This window comes from Rattus norvegicus, chromosome 18 (genome assembly GCF_021556685.1).
Source record: "Rattus norvegicus strain SHRSP/BbbUtx chromosome 18, alternate assembly SHRSP_T2T, whole genome shotgun sequence".
NCBI classification, from domain to species: domain Eukaryota; kingdom Metazoa; phylum Chordata; class Mammalia; order Rodentia; family Muridae; genus Rattus; species Rattus norvegicus.
Genome location: NC_141551.1, coordinates 4294843 through 4319345, shown reverse-complemented (window position 1 = coordinate 4319345; position 24503 = coordinate 4294843). Strand labels below are relative to the sequence as shown.

The following is a 24503-nucleotide window of genomic DNA, read 5'->3' as shown; positions in this document are numbered from 1 at the left end:
GAGAGCATAGCTGCTGCCTATTAGATTTTGACTTGCTTAGAACTTTGTTAGTTCCCTTGAACTGGTCTTGCTTGCAATCAGAATTTCACTGCTGGCATTGTAATTTCTTTGACGCCCTTAGGAAGAGTACAGGTTTTGCGGTATAGTTATTGACTTACTCATTAATGACGTTTTAGAAAGGGTCGGGGAGATGACTCAGGTTGTAAAGCGGTTGGTGTTGTGTGAACCTAAGTTTGGCTGATCCCCAGAATCCATGTAAAGCCTGACACATTAGTCTGTAATCCCAATGCCGCTACAGCATCATAGGCAGAGACAGGAGAATCCCTGGAAGTTTCTGTGACAGCTAGGCTGTTAGGGACTATGGTGAACAGGAGACCCTAACTCAAACAAGCAAGGTAGAAGGCCAGGAGAGACTGGAAGTTGTCATATGAACTCACACAAGTGCTGTGTGCACATTTGGACACATGAGCGTGCCACACATGTATCTTACACACGGAGAAGAGAAAAAGATGTGTCTCACACTCTGCACAGGCATATCTATGATCTTGGTGTCATGTGCTTTACTGACATAGTCTTGATCACTAGACTGTTGAGGTTTTCCTCACATGGTTTCTTTCCCAATACTGAGCAGATGCTGTTGTTATCAAGGGTCTGTAGGAAGGCCTGGTGTAAGAACTAGGTGGTTTACTAGGCTACTCCATTTGAGTTTTTTAATTCATTAACCCTGGAGTAGGACCTTGCCATCCCAGACAGTGACAGCATTCTTAGCTGTACACTTCTCGTCATGCGTCATGGGAAAGTAAACCACAAGTGTGCTTTGTACTTACTTTCCCTTTAAAAGTGACACGAGCTTCTAGTCCTAACTACTCAGGACGCTGGGGGCAGGGGATCCACTGTGCTCAGGAACTGGAAGACATCCTGGGTAGCTGCTAGACCCTTTCTCCTCAAAACTTCTCTCTAAAGAGAAATTTCTACAGTGTATAAACCACGGTGCATCAGTATTATATGATACTAATTCCACTTTCAAGATAATTTTCAGTTATGAAATAGTGAGAAAAATAGAAATTTATTTTGTCTGAGGCTCAAAAATGTTTATTAAAAATAAAATTCCATCAACTTCCTTGTTAGTATTTTTGTGGGTTTTTTTTTTTTTTTTTCCGGAGCCGAGGACTGAACCCAGGGCCTTGCGCTTGCTAGGCAAGCGCTCTACCACTGAGCTAAATCCCCAACCCCTTCTTGTTAGTATTTTTATTATTAAAATATTTATCTACTCTGAGACTCCTGTCATAGTATCTGTAGACTCTGCTGCTTTGAAACATTAGCTTGCAGTTCTCACAATTTTTCACATTAAAATTGAAGGCAGGTGCAGGAAGGCTCCTCGTGGACGGAAAATACAGAGTAGCACATAAAGTCGAAACACTGTTGTGATCCTCCTGCCTCTGCCTCCTTCAGCAAATCCTACCCGGCGTGCGCCACCACAACCGGCGAAACACTGTTGTAATGGAAGGCCATGACGCTTACTTAATGCTCCTCAAGCATCGAGCTTTTCAACTGAGTGTAGCTAGAATGATAACTACCCAGTGATTAGGCATTGTTTTCTGTGTGGCACTCAAGTGTGTAAGCTGTGCCTTTCACACACAGAAGGTGGTTTATAAAGTGTCATGTGATGTGACAGAGTAGTCAGCATTTTTCTGTCAGAAGAATGATGCTCATTATCAGGGCTCAAGCTCACTGAGGGAGCCAGAGGAGAAAGTTTCCTAAGTGAGAAGTCAAGCAGCTTTGTCTTTAGCTACCAGCACTAGAGCGGCTTCCCAAAGCAGAGCTCAAAGATTGCTGCCTTCCTTAAACCGCCTTGTTTTACTTACAATTCAGAGTCTTCTTCTTCAGTGTCCACAGAGGACCAGTGAGCAGAATCCATGGCTTTAGACACTGGCCTGAGATTTTGAGTTAGATTGCAGTGTTTAACCCTCCATTGGAAGCTTGAGCTTGTGGTTGTGGCTCTGCCGTCATTCCCTCAGTAAATAACTAATTTCCTGCATCTTTTGTGCTTTCAAGGACAAAATCAGCGTTTAGCTAGGAAACACAACACAGGGACAAAGTCCCGTTAGCAGCTGACTACTTTGGAATACAGAGTGAAACAGTTTCCTTAATATACTTCTTAAGGTATAGTTTCTATGTATATATATCTAATTTTCCCACTGTTAAAAGTATATGGTATAGCTAAAATATTATATTGACACGTTGATATCCAACCATAAAATAAGTATCTGCCTGTGATTTGTTTTCCTTTGTGCTGCTGGGGCTCACATCTACAGCCTTGGATGCGTGAGGCAAGAGCATCTTAGAGTTTTAATGATGGTGCGGACCACTGTGCTTCTTCATCTGCCGGTAGAGCTTTTCTTTGAACTGAGATTCTGAACCCCCTGAGCAATTTCTGGCATTTGTTTCTTTCTCTTAGCTACTGGCAACTATATTGCTTTTAGAACGCTAGAGGCTGGGTCTCCATAGCTCCAAGCTTGTGATCCTCTGGCTTTGGCTTCCCGAGTGTTCAGTTTACAGTTATAATCAGTGGGCGGAGCTCTGCTTCCTGCTCCCGAATTGTGCTATGCCACTGCCTCACGTGAGTGCAGTCATCCATGCCTGTCCTTCTGTGACTGGCCGATGCCGTTTAGCAAGATGTGTCCAAGGTTTATCAGGGTTCTAGCACATGCCAGAAGAAATATTCAAAGACAACTTATTTTATTATGTGCATGGATGTTTGGCCTACTTGTATGTATGTGTACTGTTGCATGTGACTGGTGCTATCAGAGGCCAAAGGAGACTTTCATATGCCATGTAGTGAAAGTTGTGGATAGTTAATTGTGAGCCACCATGTGGATGCTGGGAACCAAGCTTAGGTCCTCTGGAAGGCTAGCAAACGTTTAACTTTGGAACCATTTTTCCAGCCCCCAGAGAAAGATTTTTTTTTGGGTCTATAGTAATTTTATTGTAACAGAGAAAGATTTTTTAAGGCTGAATTATAACCTATTGCATGTTTACCATATTCTTTTATTGACTCTTGGGTGTGCTGAGTGCTGTTGCAGGGTATTTGATCATATTGTGAACCCCGAGATTGTGGACTCATCTTAGAACTTTCTGTTTACTGTAAACAGTACTTGTGGTATGGCTCAGCCCTAGCATACACCTTTTAAAAAATTTTACTTTACTTTTTTTTTAAAGTTATATTTATTTTAGTTGTATGAGTAGTTGTACAAGTAGTTGTCACTGTCTTCAGACCCAAGAGGGCATCAGATCTCATTACAGGTGGTTGTGAGCCACCATGTGGTTGCTGGGATTTGAACTCAGGACCTCTGGAGGAGCAGTCAGTGCTCTTAACCACTGAGCCATCTCTCCAGCCCTTACTTTACTTTTTTAAAACATTGGATATCTTATTTATTTACATCTCAAATGTTATCTTCTTTTCCGGTTTCCCTCTTTAAATCCCCTATCCCATCCCCCCTTATCCTGCTTCTCTGACAGTGCTCCCCTACCCACACACCCACTCTGGCCTCACCACCCTAGCATTCCTCTACACTGGGGCATGGAGCCTTCACAGGACCAAGGGCCTCCCCTCCCACTGATGCTAGATAAGGCCCCTTCAGCTCCTTCAGTCCTTCCCCTAACTCCTTCATTGGGGTCCCAGTGATCAGTCTGATGGTTGGCTTCGAGCATCCGCATCTGTATTGTTTGGGATCTGGCAGAGCCTCTCAGAAGATGGAAAGATCTCCCATGCTCATGGATTGGCAGGATTAGTATAGTAAAAATGTCCATCTTGCCAAAAGCAATCTACAGGTTCAATGCAATCCTCATCAAAATTCCAACTCAATTCTTCATAGAGTTAGAGCAATTTGCAAACTCATTTGGAATAACAAAAAAAAAAAACAAAAAAAAAACCCAGGATAGTGAAAACTAACCTCAACAACAAAAGAACTGGGGGAATCACCATCCCTGACCTCAAGCAGTATTACAGAGCAATAGTGATAAAAAAATGTATGGTATTGGTACAGAGACAGGCAGGTAGGTCAACAGAATAGAATTGAACCCACACACCTATGGGCACTTTGACAAAGGAGCTAAAACCATCCAGTGGAAAAAAGACAGCATTTTCAACAAATGGTGCTGGTTCAACTGGAGGTCAGCATGTAGAAGAATGCAGATCAATCCATTCTTATCTCCTTGTACAAAGCTCAAGTCCGAGTGGATCAAGGACCTCCATATAAAACCAGATACACTCAAACTAACAGAAGAGAAAGCGAGGAAGAGCCTCAATCACATGGGCACTGGGGAAAATTTCCTGAACAGAATAAGATCAAGAATCGACCAGTGGGATCTCATAAAACTGCAAAGCTTCTGTAAGGCAAAGGACACTGTCAATAGGACAAAATGGCAACCGACAGATTGGGAAAAGATCTTTACCAATCCTAGCACACACCTTTAATCCAAGAGCTAAATAAAATCACTCCTACATCAAGAGGAGGAGCAAGCAACCAGCTGACGGGGAGTGAACAGAAAGGAGGGTCTTTGAATGGTAGGATGTAAGACAGCCTGAGGAGTTTTCTTCTTCTGGGAGGTCAGTGGAGTAGGAGGCTTAGCTGGGTGCTTTCTCTGCCTCTCTGAGCTAGCAGGTCGACTTTATTTAGCTCCTGGTTAAAGGGGTGTGTTAGGGGTGAACCAACCACAGCAAGGTGGGTTTTTTTTTAAGTAAACACAATCTTGGGGTTCACATTTCACATTGTGATCAAATATCCTGCAGCAGAGTGATGCTGGTGTGTGTGTGTGTGTGTGTGTGTGTGTGTGTGTGTGTGTGTGTCCCCGCCTGGAGTTTAACTCCATACATGCTATATATTACTGTGCCATTTTTTTTTAGAGTAATGTTTTGTTTTTTAAGATTTACTTATTATCTATACAGCATTCATCATGCATGTATGCCTGCGGGCCAGAAGAGGGCATTGGATCCCATTACATATGGTTGTAGCCACCATGTGGTTGCTGGGATTTGAACTCAGGACCTCTGGAAGAGCAGCCAGTGCTCTTAACCTCTGAGCCATCTCTCCAGCCCACAATTTTTGTTTTGATTTATATGTGTGTTCATATGTATCACATATATGGAGGTTACCTCAGAGATCAAAGAGTGTTGGAGCCCCAGAACTGGAGTTACAAGTAGATGTGAGATGCTTTGTGGTTATGGGAACCCAGAACTGCAAGGACTTTTAATGACCAAGCCATCTTTCCACCCCCTAACTTTTCACTTTTGAAACACCTTTTGCAAACCTTATTCCTGGTAGGTGGGCGTGGTGGAGCTGTAGTGTGAGATGGGAGGATCCCAGGTTCCACACCAGCGAGGGCTACATTGCTACATTCTACCTGGGCTATCAGAGTCCTCTCCAGACAGCAGACAATGGAAAATGGATTTCTTCAAGAAGCTATATTATTAAATGTTTTACACTTCTTGCGTTCTGAAGAATTAGCTCAGGTTGTTAAACTTCATGATCTTTGATATTTCTAGGAATTTAATGTTTATAGTATGTAAAATTCTTTAACTCTGGAATTTTAAAAGTTGAGATTTAAATTATAAAAGAATAGACCCTCTGTCCTGGCATGGTGGCGCACACCTTCAATCCCAGCACCTAGGAGACAGAGACAGGTGGGTCTCTGTGAGTTTGAGGCCAGCCTGGTCTACATAGCAAGTTTAAGGACAGTTGGGGCTATGCAGTGAAACCTTGTCTCCAAGAAAGTGAAATAGATTCCTGACCATACATCCTCCAACAAGGAGCAAACATCCAAACATATGAGCCCATGGGAGCCTACTCATTGGAACCACCACATGGAGATTAGTAGCTTGTCCGCTGACCAGAAATAAAAAAAAGAAAGGAAAGAGAAGAGAAAGGTTGTTCTAAGCATTCCTTTCAAAACCGCAATTCCATGATAGGGTTTCCCTGTGGAGCTGAGTCTGGCCTCAGAACTTGCAGCAGTGTCCTGCCTCAGCTTTCTAAGTGCTGGGCTTACAATTCTGTGCCACGCTGCCTGCCTGCACCTTGCTATTTTCCTAACACTGCTGTTTTCTGGGATAGAGCTTCAGCTTTCCGTTCTAACTCTCCTACTGAGCTATTTACATTTTTAATGTTTTTCTCCATTATTTTAAGAATAAAAATTATATATTATAAATCTATTATTCTTAATTTTAAAATTTGTTTATCTGAATAATTTGTCTTCTGGTTGCTTTTCTTCTTGCTTGGTTCTGGCCTCTTCCATACTTTAGACGCTTTGTTCAGATGTCTTGTCCTCGGAAAGTGGCTCTTGTTTAAGAGCAGAGAAGTAGCGAGCGGGCTGGGAAGGAGAGCTGGGCAGCCGCTGTTATGTCAGGCTCAGCTGGTGTGGTCAGTTGCTGACAGCTGTGTCTTGGAGGAAGTGACGTGCTGTATCTCCTGATTTGCCTGGCTTGCCACTGTCGGGGGTGTCGATTAAAGCCACCAGGCTAGGGATCTGGTTTTCTCTTCATAGGCTACTAAGTTTGAGACCATGCCTTCCCTCTTACCACCGCCTTCTAGTCCAGAGACCATCATCTCTTAGCCTCTCTGCAGGAGTTATTTGACCAGCTCCCTTTTAATGGACTGTGCATGTCTAACTCTTCCATTATTGCAGGTACACAGTGGTGAAGTTACTTTAAAGCATCCTGTGATTCTGTAGGACAGAGCCCAGAAATAGATCCTCACAGTAAATGCTACATATGTACTTTGGGGTTGATTTGATACTGAGAATAGCTGGACTTCTGTTCAGCAGAAAAGGTATTGAGTTGAAGTTCATAAGCACACATCCCTGCTTCGCCACCAGCAGACAGGCTCAGCCTTTTCTGTTGTTGTTGTTGCTTTTGGCTAGTGTGGAAAAATATGTTTTATTTGCTTATTTACTGGTACAGTTGAAATGTATACTTCTTTTGAGAATTGCTGTTTATAACACTTGCTCATTTTGACATAAAGTTTTGTTTGGCTATGGTTTTATATATTTAGTTTGGGGCTAGGTAAGATAGCTAAGAGGAACAGGATTAAGAATTACCATCTAGGGTTCTTATGTCCTTATCTCTAATTTTTTTCTTTTGGCTCTAAAAAACAAATTCTTTTGTCTGTCGTGAACTCCAAGTAAAATGCTTCTTCTTCCTTTCCACACTGACAGGCCCAGCTGTGAGCACGTTATGCTGCTGGGTGAGAGCTCCACTTCTGTTTTTCAGTCCAGAAATGAACACAGAAGCCGAGCAGCAGCTTCTCCATCACGCCAGGAATGGCAATGCTGAAGAAGTGAGGAAGCTGCTGGAAGCCATGGCGCGGGCTGAAGTGGTCGCTGACATTGACTGTAAAGGTGGGCTCCCGACATTTGCTTGGTACATGCCTCCCATGTATTTAAGCTTTCCGATCTTGCCCATATAAATCTCACTCCCCTTTCCTTGGAAGAGCTCCCCCACAATACTGTGTGAAATAATACTATACTCGTGTACCCTCTAAGGTAGAAAGCTGAGATCCATCCTTAGAACTTTACAAGTTATTAGGTGAGCCAGGGTATGCATTCCCTGATGATGTCTTTCTTTATTGTTCTTAGCAACGGTATAGTTGAGCCAGCAGATTTGAGTGACTGCCCTCATTGAGATTAGCTTTCTAGATTAGCAGACCAGGCTAGTCATCACTACAAAATGGGTGCAGGGCCGGAAGCTCCACAGAGGAGGGTTCCTAACTAGTTTGAAGAATAGCATCTTAGAAATGGATTCAGGGTGATAAGGGAAGGACTGTGTCACTTCACTAGATGAAGAGAGAGAAGAATAGTTAAACAAAACTAATATGGGGTATAATTATGACTGGAGACATCAGAGCTTGGCTCCTGTGATCAGGAGGTTCCATGGTGGCTCTCTGAAGGCTGGAGAACCAGGGAAGTCATAGCTGCGGTCCAAAGAACATGGAGGTCCTGAGATTTAGCCTTTCCCTGGCTGTATCTATGCATGTGTGTGTGTCCGTGTGAGTCTATGTATTTGTCTGTCTGGCTGTCTGCCCTGAGCTCGAGCCCTCAGCACAGAGTCTGCTTTGATACAGTAGATGATAAGACAGGTTGCTGCCGGGGGATGCTTTCCTAAGGATGAGACCGGCCTGTTTTTAGTGGCCTCTGAATTTAATCTCACTGGGCTTGTGACCAAGAAGTATATGTTATGTACATCTATCATCCATCCATTTCTACAGATCCTTGGTCTCAGCAAGGGCTTATGTGTGGCCATATGGGAGACAGAGAGCTAGAGATGGAAATGTGAATTTTAGAGTCAAAGACATGAAGACACAATAGTGGAAAGGGCTGGGAGAGAAAGAGACCCCAGCCAGACGAGAGATTCTGAAGGAAGGCCTGTCAGGTTCTCTAGAGGAGCAAAGCTGACAGGCTCTGTTGCATCGTAACGGGATTTTGGTTGGCTACCATGATGCTGTCAGCAGGTTCACAATGGCTCTCTCACTCTGAACAGATCAGGAGCATGGTGGCTGCTCCTTCCAGGATGCTAGATGCCTTAGCATTACCAATTTCGTGCTGACAGCTTGGAGGTTTCCTGGACTGCTGCTGGTCGTCAGTGTACATTGAAGCTAGAAGAACCTGGGTTCTGATATTAGTGAAGGGCTGCAGCAACAGGGTAGATGAACTTGCCAGCAAGAAAGAAGGCATGCAGGCAAAAGGCAAAAAATCTAATTTCTTCCACCACCTTTTACCTGGAAGGTACCTCTCATATTTAGGGTGAGTCTTCCCAGTTCAGGTAACCTGATCAAGAAAACCTTTTACAAGAATGCCCAATGGCTTGCTTTTTAGTTGATTCCAGATTCAGTCAAGTTGACAACTTAGACCGACCACTGAAGATATTCCAGAGATTTGAGAGACCAGAATGCAGAACTGGCAGTTGAACAGTGCCACACTGGATTTAGTGACAGCATTTTTGATGACATTTGAGGACAGTGTTAATGTCAAGGTAGGAGATAGGCTTAGGCTGCAGCAGGCAGTAGGTGGTAGGTTGGAATGATGGCGAGAGCCAGGGAAGAATGGAAACAGAAGAGGGTGTGTGGTTACTGTCGGGAGTATTGGTTGGTTTTGGCTGGTTAGAGAGATGGTAGAGGCTACTTGTTCCTTCCTATAAGAAACCAAAGGGGGAGAAAGTGACGCTAGGGAGGAGAGGGTCAGAGGAGCCAGGAGGGCTGTAGTCTAAGAGGGTGGCCAGGTTCTGCCCTGTGGGGTGGTGTGGTCTAAGCAGTGGGGATGGGAAATGGCACTGTGGGCCTAGGTTGCTGCTAGGAAGGTCCAGGAGTTTTGTGAAAGCTTCTGCTTTCTCTGTGGTGCTGAAAGGTTAAGTCATTGTTAGCAGGTGTGGTGTGGGTCAGGGGTATCAGTAGAGAGGGGGTGGGAGAGGCTCCTCAGTCAGGCATCATAAGAAGGACACTAAGCCAAAGTGTGGGGCTTGACTCTGTGGTGCCCCAAATCCTCGGGTGCTTTCATTTTTCTTCAGCATTGACTGTAACCTGGGATTTCATAGCCAACTGTGACAGCAATAAAGATGGATAATGATGACAGGGACACTAGGGTCAGTGGCAGAGTTGGTGAAAGGGAAATGGGAACCATGTACCTATGTAAGTGATGAAAGACTAGAGACCTGACCTGCATGACAAGGGAGGGGTTGAGTTTATGGGAATGGCTTTTGTTCTTTTTTAAAGAAGTTATTTATTCTTTTGCACATCGGTGGTTTTGCCTGCATGTGTATCTGTAAGAGGGTGGTGGGTCCCCTGGAACAGGAGTTACAGAGACTCATGAGCTGTCATGTGGGTGCTGGGAATTGAACCCATGTCCTCTGGAAGAGCAGCCAGTGGCTCTTAATTGTTGAGCCATTGCTTCAGCCCTGAGAATGCTTTTATGATCATAGTGGGCACCAAGTATTGGCCCTGACAGTGGCTACTTGACACTGAGCAGAGACACAGTTCATAAGAAATGCTAATGTAGTTTACCTGGTGCGGTGGCTGTCTAGCATGTAGTTTACTTGGTACGGTGGCTGTCTAGCATGTAGTTCACCTGGTGCAGGGGCTGTCTAGCATGTAGTTTACTTGGTACGGTGGCTGTCTAGCATGTAGTTTACTTGGTGCGGGGGCTATCTAGCATGTAGTTTACTTGGTACGGTGGCTGTCTAGCATGTAGTTCACCTGCTGCAGTGGCTGTCTAGCATGTAGTTTACTTGGTGCGGTGGCTGTCTAGCATGTAGTTTACTTGGTACGGTGGCTGTCTAGCATGTAGTTTACTTGGTACAGTGGCTGTCTAGCATGTAGTTCACCTGGTGGGGTGGCTGTCTAGCATGTAGTTTACTTGGTGCGGTGGCTGTCTAGCATGTAGTTTACTTGGTACGGTGGCTGTCTAGCATGTAGTTCACCTGGTGCGGTGGCTGTCTAGCATGTAGTTTACTTGGTATGGTGGCTGTCTAGCATGTAGTTCACCTGGTGCGGGGGCTGTCTAGCATGTAGTTCACCTGGTGCGGTGGCTGTCTAGCATGTAGTTTACTTGGTGCGGTGGCTGTCTAGCATGTAGTTCACCTGGTGCGGTGGCTGTCTAGCATGTAGTTTACTTGGTGCGGTGGCTGTCTAGCATGTAGTTTACTTGGTACGGTGGCTGTCTAGCATGTAGTTTACTTGGTGCGGTGGCTGTCTAGCATGTAGTTCACCTGGTGCGGTGGCTGTCTAGCATGTAGTTTACTTGGTGCGGTGGCTGTCTGGCATGTCATCCATGCCCTACATGAACAGAGCACGCTGCTGTATACCTGTAATCCCAGCACATGGGAGATAGAAGCCTGGGATACATAAAGTCCAGTTTCACAAAGGTAGGAGAGGACTGCCAAGATTGCTCAAGAGGGTAAAGTCGTTCGCTGCCAACCCTGACAATCAGAGTTGGTTCCTGGGACCAATATGATGGGAGGAGAGAAGAGAACTGACTTCTCAAGTTGTCCTCTGTTTTCTACATGTGTTCCATGACACAGATACACACACGCACATGCATAGACACACACATGCACACAGAGACATTCACACATGCATACACACAGACATGCACATATACCTGCACACAGACACACACGTGTGCACACAGACATTCACACATGCATACACACAGAGACATGCACATATACCTGCACACAGACACACACATGCACACAGAGACATTCACACATGCATACATGCACATATACATGCACACAGACACACGTGTGCACACAGACATGAACATAAGCATGCAAACACACAGGTACACAAGCGCACACAGACACACACACAAACACATGCACACATACAGACACACACACATACATGCACGCACACATACTTGTTCACAGTAAATAAATGAAGTAAAACAGAACTGAGGTGAATTGAGAAACAGAGCTTAGGGAACTTGGATGGCCAGGACATCCCTTAGGATGGCGGCAGAATGTACAATATAGAGGACTGTGTTGGCAACATTATGGTTTTCTGGGAGGCTTGACAGGCAGCAGGGAAAGCATTTCCTGAACTTGTGGCTCAAAGAAGGACTTATAACATAAATGGAAAATTTCTTGACCAGGGCCCTGAGCAGACTTTTGTTACAGGGGCTCAACACATGGCTTCTACCTGATATGGCTGTTCTTGAGTGAAGAGCCTTCATGTGAGGAAGCTAGGGTTATTATGGGGAAAGCTAGGTTTTACTGAGGATTGGAAGACAAAAGATGTCAGTGAAGTAACCCTAGGAGTTCTACAGGGCTCTTGGGAAAGAAGCAAATGCAGCAGTTGGTAAATGGCGACAGGCACAGGCCTCGGGCAGCTGAGTTTCACATAGGCGGGTTGAGGGAGTCGTTAGCCTGTTGTAGACATGGCAGTTGTGGCTAAAGATTGTGTGGGTTCAGAACTAGAATCCGGGAGCTACAGTGCATGGTGACTGGGTTCCTGAGCTCTGCTAGGTCCTCTAGCTGTCGTGCTTTGGGAATTTGATAGGGCTGTCATTCTGCAGCCTGGTTTAGAATTCTAGCAAGCTTTTGGAGTTATCTCAGTTTTAAGCCCAGTAGACTGCCCTTTATCTCTTTTGCCTAATAGATTATACAGCTTTCATTTCTGTTGCTTGTGTTAATTCCTCTCTTCAGCATTGTTGTTTGGATCTGATATCTACTGCTTTTAGTGTTGGTTTTGGTTTTCTAGCTGTACTCTGGTAACCCAGTCTTCTCATTAACTGAGATTGTATCTGAAGTCAAAGATTCTCTTGTAAGTCATTGTCTGGGGTGAGCTGTGTGGCAGCTGCTGCAGGGATAGTCTTAACAGTCGCCACTCTGTATGTAGGGCTCTGCACCACCTTGAGCTCCTAATCCACCCTCCTTAGTGGTATAAGAGTTTGAAGAACTGGTGGTGGCAAGATGGCTACAGACTCTTCGAGCGAACAGGTTGATGGAGAGCGGGCGGTTGAGATATAAGATGGCCACAGATGTTCTCTCTTGAAAGATGGACATGGTGAGCAACAGGTGGTGTCCATTCTAGTCCTGCAGGACGCAGCTCACTGTAGTTTTGGGGTTCTTACTGTGGTAAGGTGTCTTGCCTCTCATCGACAGTATGAGAGCTATAGGCAAGGTATTGTTAGAAAGAAATCCAGTTGATTGAAAACTAAATAATAACTAAAGATACCTTTTCCCCTGTTTTTAGGAAGAAGTAAGTCTAACTTGGGCTGGACACCTCTTCATCTGGCATGCTATTTTGGACACAAACAAGTGGTCCAGGATCTGTTGAAGGTCTCTTTATAGCTTTTTTAATGACTAATTCTGTGGGAATCATCTGGTGAAGTCTGAACACACTGAGACACGGTAGTTTACTAAAGCAACAGCACATCCTCAGACGCTTAGTTCTTCTTTGCTGCCTATGTGGATGAGGCTAGGTAACAAGTTAGAAGTCCATTTTAAAGCATTTCAGTGTTACAGTGGTAAAGAGATACTAGTAAAGAGAATTTTCAGCTTTGCAAGTACGATAGTTACAGGAAAGAAGCAGAGCACATGCTAAAGAATTAAAACCTAGCCTCCGAGTCTCAGAGAAGACTTAATGAGAGCCAAGGCCTCGCATGCCTCCCCTGGTCATTTCCACACAGGGATATTTTTGAGATTGGGTTACATTGTGTACCCAATTTGTGCCTTAAGCTGTGGCATCTTTTGTAGTGTGAACATTTAACTATTGATGATAGAGGAGATGCTTTAGGTCCAGAGTCAGTTCTTCATCCAATCCTTCCACTGCCAGAGTCGGGTGGAGCTGCAAGCTTTAAGGAAAGTCTTGTACTCTGCTTACCTGCGAGATTGTTACCTGTTAGGAACCTGTTTATTCCAGCTATGAATCAAGTTTACTTTTCGTGGCAACAAACAGTGTTGTTATTTTACTGTTTAAAGCACATAGGAAGTCTTTGGGTTTTTGTTTGCTAATTGATTGCTAATGTGTGGATGACATTTAAAGTTTTCATGTTTACTAGGCTGGTGCCAAAGTGAACATGTTAAATGACATGGGGGACACGCCGCTGCACCGAGCTGCCTTCACAGGACGAAAGGTGAAAGACCTTCTATGTTTTGCTTTACAAGTGAGATGGTTGGGAGAGCAGTCGCTGCTGTCTGGTCAGTCCTTCCCTCTGTTCAGCTCCTGGGAGCCTCTAGCACACATAGAAAGTGCTTTGGGCAGAAGGGCTCACGGGTCGGAATTGCACAGAGAAGTAGAACACAAAGGCAGGAGCTTAGCCGTGCCCTTCCTGATTGAACATGGCCCAGCCTCCCAGCCTCCTCCACCTTCTCCCCAACCCCACCCCATCCCCTCACCCCTAAAAGCAACGTCTGGCTCACACTGTCTCAGTTTACCTTGGGGTCATATACACTGTAGTGACTTATGGTACCTTTATACAGTGGTATAGCCACCACATGACCAGTTGGGGACATTTCTGTCAACTCCACTGAATTTCTTGGATCCTCCATACATTCATTCCCTGCACCTGCCTCAGGTTACCTTTTGTTCCTATGTAGTTGCCTTTTCCAGATGCTTCTTATAAAGGGAGGCACTTTTGTACCACAGTGGTGAGGTTCATCAGTATGGCAGTGGGCACCAGTAGCACATGTGTACAAGTGTGTGCACACGTGTATGGGGCATGAAGCCAGAGCAGGACTCTGTGTGTGTTCTGTCATCCAGTTCCTTATTCCTTTGAGGTACTGTGACAGCCAGCTAGCCCCAGCAGTCCTCTTACTTCTGTCCTCGTGGTGTTGGGGTGGCAGGCTTGACTGCAATGGTGCCTGACTTTTTATGTGACTTTGAGCTGAGGGCCTTGTGCTTAACACAGCAGATGCTGTTTTCTCCTGAGCTATTTTCCTAGCTCCTCTGGTATGTTTTAAAAAGATGTACTATAATATTTCTGAGTATTTCCATATCATCCTTGCATCTGCATGGCTTGGCGGTCAGCCAGTGTCTAGGTAGCAGTGGGCTTGAGAACTCAGTCTCCCTGACTTCCACTTTGTCTGTGAGCCTAGTTTGGGCAGTGCTTAGAGCTCAGCCCTTTCTTACTTTGCTTCTTCCTGACAAGCCCACTCTTATGTCTCCCACACATGATGCTGTCCTCTAGTATCTGGGACTCTATGGGAAGATACATACTCTATACAGGTTCTTTTATTTCTAGGATCGCTCTGTTAGGGCAAATGACAGAGGAGCCCAGTGCTTATAGGGTAAGCTTCAAAGCTGTCTGTCTTTGATATGTGCTTTGATATGTCTTTGATATGTTTGCATGGAACTGAGATGGCTATTCAGCTGACTGAAAGATGGGCTTTGCTATCCCAGGAGTCCTTAAGACTGTGAGAGGGAGAGAGAGAGAAGAAGAGTTGATTCAGAGAGAAATTTGTCCAGTTCGATGCTATGCTTCTGGCTTGCAAATCGTAGGAAGCAGCCATGAACCAAGGAGCACTGACAGCATTTGAAGCTTGAGCAGCTGGGGACAAACCCCTGACAGAGCTTCTGGAAGGATTCCGTCTTTCACTGCTTTCACCCCCTGGGCTGCATTTCAGAGCTCAGGCCGGGTGCAACTGTAGGACTGATTTAAAGCCCCAGCTGTGTGGTAGCTAAAACAGTGATAGAAAGCTATTCTCTGCGGGGAAGCAGCCCCACGTGGCAAGTTCCTACTGAGGCTGCCCCTTCTCCTTACAATGCTTCTGCTTCCGTTTACAGTTCCGTGGGTCTGTCGAGTCCCCAGTGCACACCCAGGACCATGACATGGTTCTTGCAGGTAGTTTTGTTCAGTGCAGCCTCTTTTCAGGATAATCTTTAGTGGACCCTAAAAGCAGCCAGAAGTCACTCATCCCAAATTTTCATATTTCTCTTCTATTATAATAGAAGTGACCTGGCAGGCTGTGCTTCCTGTGGGCACATAACTGTTTACGGGCTTTTGTCACTTAGCGAACATTCACATGGCTCCAGAGTTCCATCCTTCTAGTGGTGTTTTGTGTCAGTCACCAGCCACCCCTGCATGTCGGGGCATTCTGATTCCCATCTTGCTGTTGGAAACCAGACGGGAAACCCTAACCACAGCTGAGACAGGCGCCTCCCTTTCTAACACGCTGTGCGATTCTTCCTGAGTCTCAGTGTGACTTCTTACAACCTCTTCACGGTCCTGGACTTCTCATTCTGCCTCCATTTCTTTCCCTCATGATCCAGACCTGTTTCTCTACTGAGTCTCCCTCAGTTCCTGATTCTTTGCTGCTGGCGGGAGTCTCTCCTTTGCCAGGTCTCTCTGAGCCGACTCAAATTTCCACTCATCTTATACCTTGTGTCAGAGTTGCTGCTGTGTATATCTCAGCCCTCCAGTGAGGCTTTGCCAGGATTGCTCCCAAGGAATTAGCACATTTCATGATGTCCTGCATTGATCCCTTAGAGCCATCAGTGCCCACCCCAATCCCTTAGAGCCATCAGTGCCCACCCCAATCCCTTAGAGCCATCAGTGCCCACCCCAATCCCTTAGAGCCGTCAGTGCCCACTCTGATCCCTTAGAGCCATCAGTGCCCACCCCGATCCCTTAGAGCTGTCAGTGCCCACCCCGATCCCTTAGAGCTGTCAGTGAGCTGTCAGTGCCCACTCTGATCCCTTAGAGCTGTCAGTGCCCATCCCGATCCCTTAGAGCTGTCAGTGCCCACCCCGATCCCTTAGAGCCGTCAGTGCCCACCCCGATCCCTTAGAGCCGTCAGTGCCCACCCCGATCCCTTAGAGCCATCAGTGCCCACCCCGATCCCTTAGAGCCGTCAGTGCCCACTCTGATCCCTTAGAGCCATCAGTGCCCACCCCGATCCCTTAGAGCTGTCAGTGCCCACTCTGATCCCTTAGAGCTGTCAGTGAGCTGTCAGTGCCCACTCTGATCCCTTAGAGCTGTCAGTGCCCATCCCGATCCCTTAGAGCTGTCAGTGCCCACTCTGATCCCTTAGAGCTGTCAGGCCATCCTCTGTGCTCCACTGTCATACTCCGGGCATTTCTACTCTTTTCTTCAACTCTAGATCTGTGACCATGCTAAATTGGACCTTAGTCTGAAAGTCCAACTATGATCAGGTAACATTTAGCTAAAATAAATGGCTATATTATATTAAAATATTAAGCTTATATATGTAATAATTAAGTATAATTAGATTAGATAAAGATTTTAATTTCTAATTGTGCTCACAAAACTACAAATTATCTTATAATCTTTTACCATGCATATAATTTTAAATATCTTATAAGCTTGAAATTAAGTGATTTTTAAATAAAATTGAGTTGAAAGGAAAAAACCCAACTGTAAAATTCTTTTAAATCCTTGCACTCTGTAATAAATAAATTTCAGCTGCCAAAAATGAAGGGAGGGGGAGTGCATGTTTATCTTTTCTTGGTATATTAGCGCCCCCTAGTGTCCTGTGCTTGAAGTCAGCATAACAATTCTTTCAGTGATCTGTGTGGCATTTGTTCCTGTCTTTATTTTTCAGAGGCATTTATAATTTTAGAATCTTTATAACTTTTGTAAATTGCTTAAAATAGTGACATAATAAGTATAGTAAATATTTGGATTGTGACACTGGCTTTCATTTTTACTGGAATTCAATAAATCTAAAATAATGCTTTTCATGTACTGTCCCTTCGGAGTTGTATATCCTGACAGAGTGATATGTGACCTGAAGTATACGTAAGGGTTCCCCTGTGCCTGAGGTGTGTCTCACACCTTCAAAATTCGACTGTGTTGTTTCACTGCTCGGTAACCAGCTGTCCATACAGAGACAGGCGCATTGCCTTTTGTTCTTGGGAAGCAGCTGAGGTGCAAATCAGCACTAAGCAGCTCTGTACTGTGGGGTCACTCCTGTGGAAGGAAGGTTGAGGTGTCGGGAGTGGACGGAAGCTAGGTCAGCCGCTGTGGGGAGCATTGGGGAAGAGCAGCGCCTTACAGCTCCTACTGCTAGGTATTGGAGACACCGCTCTGGAGGCGGGACCGCTCTGGAGGCGTGAAGGCGAGCCATGGTTGGTAGCCCATGCTGCTGAAGCCTGTCTCCTAGCCACTCCCCAAACCTGCAGTCAGAATTCTCATTCCTCCAGGGGACTTTGGCAGTGATCAAAGCTTCTCCCACAACCTACCCTCGTGTAGCTTAGCTGAGGTTTATGTCTTCATCCATCTATAGGGGCAGCAACTTCAGGGCACCTGTGCTCCTCTCCCAGGAGGAGCGTCTGTGGGAAGGCTGCTGGACCGTGGTTACTCTGGATGTATAACAGAAGCAGCTCCTGTGGCCTAGTGTCCATTCTGGATTTTTTTACCTTTCCTGACAGGTTTCCTGGGGAGTGACTCCGGCTCTCGGCCCTGGGTACCCTTCTGTTCACTGCCCTTGCCTGCTTGCGCTCATTGGACAAGATTATGTATCATGATGTATGCCTGTAATCCTCTCCCTGAGGAAGCAGAGACAGGGTCAGGGATCGGAGGTCGGTTAGGAGTGCATAGGAAGTCTGCCTTGAACAACAAATGGATAAACACGTAGCGCATGAGGGCTTGAGGCTCCCGGAGCTTTTGTACAGTGTCTGTTAGCCATCTCCTCTAGGTCTCTGTTCTTTCTGATGGTCAGGCTCAACATTTATGGTGACTGTCTCTACCTGCTGGTTCTTGACACTGTAATTCGTGTGTATGTGTGTGTGTGTGTGTGTGTGTGTGTGTGTGTGTGTTTGCACACAGAGTCACACATGCTAGCTAGGGGTTCTGGACTGTGTTTCCAGATACCTTTTAATTTTTTCCCATTTATTTATTTGTATGTGTTTGAGAGGCACGTGTACCTCAGCCCTCAGCACACATAGACAAGTCAGGGACAACTTGCAGAAGTGGCTTTCTCTTTCTACCATGAGTGGGACTCAGGTCATCAGGCTTGGCTAAAATACCATCCTGTCAGCCTGCTCTTTGCTTTTGAAGAAATATCCTGGCATTACCCACGGGTCTGAGAAAAAAATGACTGGTATGGCAAGGCCCCTTCCTTCTTCCTAAGATTGACCCCAGCTCTTCTAGGTCTGTTGCTCAATGATACTCTAGTTGATGGGGTAGACTGCTGTGAGGCCCCACAGTTGCTCAGTGGATGAGGGGAGCTGTAATCGTATACTGCTGTCTGTGTGAGTGCAGGCTGCCCGTGATCTTTTTCCTGATTGGGATAGGAAAGAATAGGTTTTCCATATCAGCTGCCGTGCACCATGTGTTACGTATCCCTTTCTCCAGCAAGCAGCACGTGAGGCCGAGTGGCTGTCATCGAGCCTCTTGTGTTTGGTTGGGTTTGCGGAAGTCCCCTGTGTTCTCTGCTTGGCATTTGGTGTCCATGGTTGTGGTGGACAGGTGAATGGTGTGGAAATGTGATAGGAAGTGTCATCAGTGCACCCCTCACGTGACTCTTCGCCTCTCCACAATGTCAGTGTCCGATGGCTGTTGTTCATGAACTGCTGTGTGACAGGACTTTTCCTGGGGAGACACAGCACACAGGTCCTCCTGCTCCAGACAGGGAACCCACCACAGACTAAAATACTCAGATCACCAAATTCCAATTTGACAAAACAAGGGAATTTAATGGGGTTCCTGAGAGAAGCAGAAATGAGTCAAATCAGCTCCATCACCAAAGCCCACTCTAGCACGGGTGACAGCTCACAAAGCTGGACACCTGCACACAGCGTGCAGGCTGCAGGCAGCTCGGCAGTCAGGAGAGTGTCCTTTCTAAGTGACTGGTCTAAAACTGTTCCAGGCAGCTCGGCTAATGCCTGCTGCTTCTAGGAAGCTGGTCTGCTCTGTGCAGGGACCCGGCTTTTGTTCTTTACTCTGGGAGAGTGAATTCATGGGCCGAGTGAATCTGGTCAGTTTTAGGGACTTACCTGAGGCCCTGAAGTCGCAGGAACTAATGTGAGTTCTTTACTTTCCTGTTTAAAGAGCTTCCTGCAGGATGGAATGCTTTAACCTTGGAGGAAGCTGTTAGCCACCGAGTGCTGGTCAAACGCATAGCCTTGAGCACGCTGCACAGGGGGCTGCACAGTGACAGGTCCCCACCCATTCTCTTGGGCTGTAAAGATGCTACTAACTCTGCCATTCTTGTCTGCACAGGGGATGGCTTCTGGCTTGCCCTGGCTGGAGGCTGGACGAAGGCAGCTTTAAGGCCGTGGAAACAGTCTGCACCAATTTTACTCAGAGGGACAGGAGAAGGCCGCCTGGCTATGTTTGTGGACCTAGTGGACACACTGTGAGCCCAATTAGGTTGGGGTGCTGTTTCTTTTCTTTGAACAAAGGGTCCTAATGACACTTCTTGTCTGTCAGCCCGGACCTCATATGTAAGACCGGGTGCTGTGTTTGATGGCTCTTCTTTTCTAAGAATACAGTTACTTCAGAAAGTGACCGTTTTGGGAACAGCTTAGGAATAGTGTAAGCTTTTAACATAGATTTTGGCTTCTCCTTTCGTGAATAGTTGATTAAATAGTCCAAAGGTGGCTTGGTTCCAGAAGCTGGCTTAGGTAGTATTGTGTTGTACACTCCAGCTTCTGACCATGGTCCACTGGTTTTCTTTGATAGCAATTGAGCCGTTCTGAGACAGTCCTCAGAGTGTGGACAAGCGATGACCCCAGTATGAAATGGCAAGATGCCCCAGGTGCCACAGACTAAAGTAACTGAGCATAGTAGATTGGGTAAAGTACGAGAGGCTAGAAAATGCATGAGGTAATCATGTCTCAAGAGTCCTGAAGGAGGGAATTGTGGGTATGAAGTGTACAGGCCTCACTGAGGACCTCACTAATGAGTACTCACTCTGTGGTCTGGACCTTTCTGAGAGACTGCTGCATGTGAGCGCACTGATTGCAATGGGGAGCGGCGTTCCAAGCATCTGTGGTCGGATCTGACCAACAGGATGACGTTATGGTCCCGCAGCGGGGTCAGAGAGTCAAGGCTGGGAGGACTGAGAGTTAGCGACAGACGAGCCTTTCTGAGGCAGTAAGTGGAGATGGCAGCAGGTAACCTCGAGGCACACATTCGTCATGGACTTCTTTATCTTACTGTGTTTGGTGCTGCTGGAATCAGCCCTCGAGCCTCACACACCCTGGGCAATAACTTCCATTGAACCATACCCCAGTCCCACCGTGCCCTTTTGCCCGCAGCAGGCTCTTCTCTCCTGAACCTGCCACAGTTGAGCTGCCCTCCTGATTTCCTATGCTCCCAGCTGGGCAAAATGTCACCTGTCATCCATTCCTCCTTCTTACAGTTGTGAGTGACACCGTCTAGTCTTCTAATCGAGGGGGGCTCTGATTAAGCATTATCTGAGTCAGCCAGTATTTCATATTCTTTAATTCTTCCTTATGTGTGTTGATGTACACATATGTATTTGAAATGCCATCTAATATTAAGATGCTTTATAATGAAAAACTGGTGACCCTCTAACTGTCCCTTGTGGTTCATATCAAGAACAAATTCTTTTTTAGCTCCTCAGGTGAAATACTTCTCTTTTTGTTGTTGTTGTTATATTACTGATTCTTGTGTTTCTTCTTAAATGTTAGATTTGTATTTATTTGTTTCTGGCAGATAAGCATTTTTTTTAACAATTTATATATATGAATGTTCTGCTGTCTGTGGAGGTCAGAAGAGGGCATTAGATCCCCTGTAGTTACAGATGGCTGTAAGCCAGCCCATGGGTGCTGTGAACCCAAACCTCACAGAGCAACAGGTGCTCTAAACTGCTGAGCCGTCTCCAGCTGCAGATAAGCAGCCCAAGTGTATTTTAGAATCTGATGTGTATTCACTGTATCTTGGTCATATCGATTCCCAGCCCCTCTCACATTTCCTTTGCATCTCCCAACACAGTCGCCACCGACTTCCTTCTCCTCCCTGTCCCCATCATCTCCTCTATATCACCTTGCCCTCCATCATTATCATCATCACCACTACCATCACCACCACCATCTTTTCCTCCTCCTCCTCCTCTTCCTCCTCCTCCTCTTCCTCCTCCTCCTCCTCTTCCTCCTCCTCCTCTTCCTCTTCTTCCTCCTCCTCTTCCTCCTCCTCCTCTTCCTCTTCTTCCTCCTCCTCTTCCTCCTCCTCCTCTTCCTCTTCTTCCTCCTCCTCTGCCTCCTCCTCCTCTTCCTCTTCTTCCTCCTCCTCTTCCTCTTCCTCCTCCTCCTCTTCCTTCTTCTCCAAGAAACCCACCGATTTCAAGAACTGCTGCCTGTCTTAAGCATGGCTGACCAACCAGCATCTATCCTGAGGAAAAATACCTCTCCTTTCCTCAGCACGGTTTTTCCTTTCATTTCTCCCTGCCTTAATCCCTGCTTAGGCCTCCTTACTGTCTTAATCTCTTAATCTAATCTGTAACTGGACTTTAGTTAAATACATTGTTCTGACCACACCAGATTTAGCTGAAGAGAGTCCTATATATGTTTTCTTTATTACATAGTTCATTTTGTTGGACTTAATGCTTTCTTGAATATTCTTCATTATTTCCATTTATCATTAGAATCTTTGTAAGCACTTCAGATTTCTCTCTGCCATTTCTATCTCTAACCGTATGTCCTGTATAATGACCCCCTCTTAGCCGAGCCTCTTGTCCTCTGCTTGTCAGTCTGTGGCTGCAGTTATGTTGTCCTGGGAAGCCTGCCCACCATTGTCCTGGGTGGAGTTTACATTTCCTGGGTCTCCAATTGTCTTAAGCACAGCCATTCAGGGAAAGGCTGCCTGGCATATCAGCTTTTAAAGAATTCCCATATTAGAAAGTAACTTTTACCATTTTGCTTGAATGATAGTTTGAGAATCATCTGTTGGGATTTGGAAGGCTTTGGTCACTGTCTTTTAGCTTTTGGTGGTGGGGACAAGTCTCCAGTTGTGATTCGTGTTAATTCCTGCACTATCTAATCATTGAAAGTGTTGCAGATGAAGGTACAATGGGGAAGAACCTAAATAGTAGGAACTCACATTGCAGTATTCTTCTCATGTGATTCTCATGTGAAAGTCCAGTCAGGTTACACAGCTAGGGATTTTGTCTTGTTCTGAGTGTGGCTCAGACTGTTATCATCTGGTATGAGAGCCAGAAAATTCCGGAATCATGTTAGAGGAAGCAAAAATGGTACAAGAACAATAGCGTCTCTCTTAGAAGATTCCTGAAGTTCTCACAGAATACTTGTGCCTGTCCCCTTGGCTTGAACACTCACTTGACCATACTTGCTGAATGGTCGCTGGGACATGGACCTTCAGGTTTAGCCCATGTTCAGCTGAACATGCTACTGGCAGTGAGCATCTTCCCTCGACATAAATCCCAAGGCTGCTCACCTTCAGGCTTCACGGCTGTGTTAGTTTTGCTGCTGAGATCATCATTAAGATTTAGTGGAGAACTCGGCATAGCCTAGCTATCTTCTTTGCTCAGGGCAGCATGAGACTGAATTCAAAGCGTTAGCTGGCCTGTTCTCTTCTGGGGCTTAGAGCCGCTTGGAAGCCCATTCGGTTGTTGGCAGAGCTCACTGAAGTCTCAAGACTGGGTCCCTGCTTGTGAGGATTGTTTAAAATGTATAGACCATGCTCAGGCTTAGCTCCATGGAGACGACTTTTCCAGGAAATACCCAGCTCCCTCCTCTAACCTTGTCTCAGTCTCATACTGAATCCTAGGCTGGCCTGGAACTTACCAGTAGCTCAGAATGGCCCTGAAACCATGGCAGTCCTGCCTCACTGTCCCCTCACCATCACGAGTGCGGTGACTATATCCAGCCCTTCAGAGGACTGAGAAGGTTCTGTCCACAGCACAGTCTCCACTTACTAAAGTCAGTGCTGGCTCTCAGACCCAATTACAGAAGTGAAATCAACCCTGTGTCCCGTTCTAACTTGAGTAGAACTTGGCTGTTGATTGTCACTGTGGCATGAACTTGGTTGAGTTTATGCTGTGCAGAGGGCCACACTTTTGCACCTGTCTGTGTAACACATTTATCAGTGTCTTGCCGAGATACCGTAGTTTTAGACAGAGCTGGGATAGTTGATGCCTCACAGAGTTCTGTGAGTGTTTACTTAGTAAGTGCAGATAGCGGACCTGAGCTGCAGAAGTGAGCTAATTGTTCTCCTAGTTCCAGCTCTGTGGTGGGTTTCATTGTAAATAGTGATTGAATTAATAAAAATACATTCCATAGTGAAAGCATAAAATCCAACGTGAAGCTCTACAATTTCCAAATGCCTATTCTAATTGTGTAAAAATTCATTGACTTTTATACCCCTTGGGTCTGGTTAACTTTTGTGTGTCATTTTTTTAAATTTACAATCTACTTTAAGATAAAGTTTTAAAAATCAATATGGTAATGCTTTTAGCAGCACCATTCATAACAGACAAAACAGTCATCATCGGTTTCTAACGGTTAAGCAAGGTGTGGTGCACTCTCCGGCAGTGGAAAAGCCTTTCAGCAACAGGAATGGCGCCCTGGCGCATACCCAAGTAGAACCGTGACAGAAAGGAACCATAGCATACGGCCAAGCACTGTATGTTTCTTTCACTGAAATGTTCAGGAGGGGCGTTCTTAGAGACAGAATGTGGCTGAGTGGTTGCTAGGGGATGCAGAGAAAGGTTTCCTGAGGGTGACGAAATGTTCTAATATTTGGTAGTGTGTATGACAGCACGATTCTGTGAGCATCCATACTAAAGGCCAAAGAATCCTGTGCATTTACAGGGTAAGATCTGTGCTATGTGAATTACTCTGTAGGAAATTTTTCTGAAGCAACATGGGTGTGAAAACCTTTCCTTCACCTGGAATGAATTGAGTGATGGTGACAGCATCATAGGGATCAGTGATGACTGACAGTGGGTCACAGGGTGGGGTCAGGGCAACTGGGGACACGAGGACAACTGTGTTAGTTTTCCTGGGACCTTGACTGTACAGTCCCTGCCTTTACTGGGCATTCACTGAGACACAAGACCAGAACGA

At 45.7% G+C, this 24503-nt stretch overlaps 1 protein-coding gene across 20 annotated transcripts in view; it reads left to right on the top strand.

Annotated features, from left to right (window-relative positions):
• Nucleotides 1-24503, top strand: part of Osbpl1a (oxysterol binding protein-like 1A) — a 205195-nt gene that overhangs the window by 15790 nt on the left and 164902 nt on the right. For 8 of the 20 annotated variants that reach the window (XM_087592211.1, XM_087592209.1, XM_087592228.1 and 5 more), the window contains one exon: nt 7210-7392. In XM_087592211.1, coding sequence (XP_087448337.1) covers nt 7272-7392 — 121 coding nt within the window. In that variant the 5' untranslated portion in view covers nt 7210-7271. 20 annotated transcript variants of the gene reach the window in all.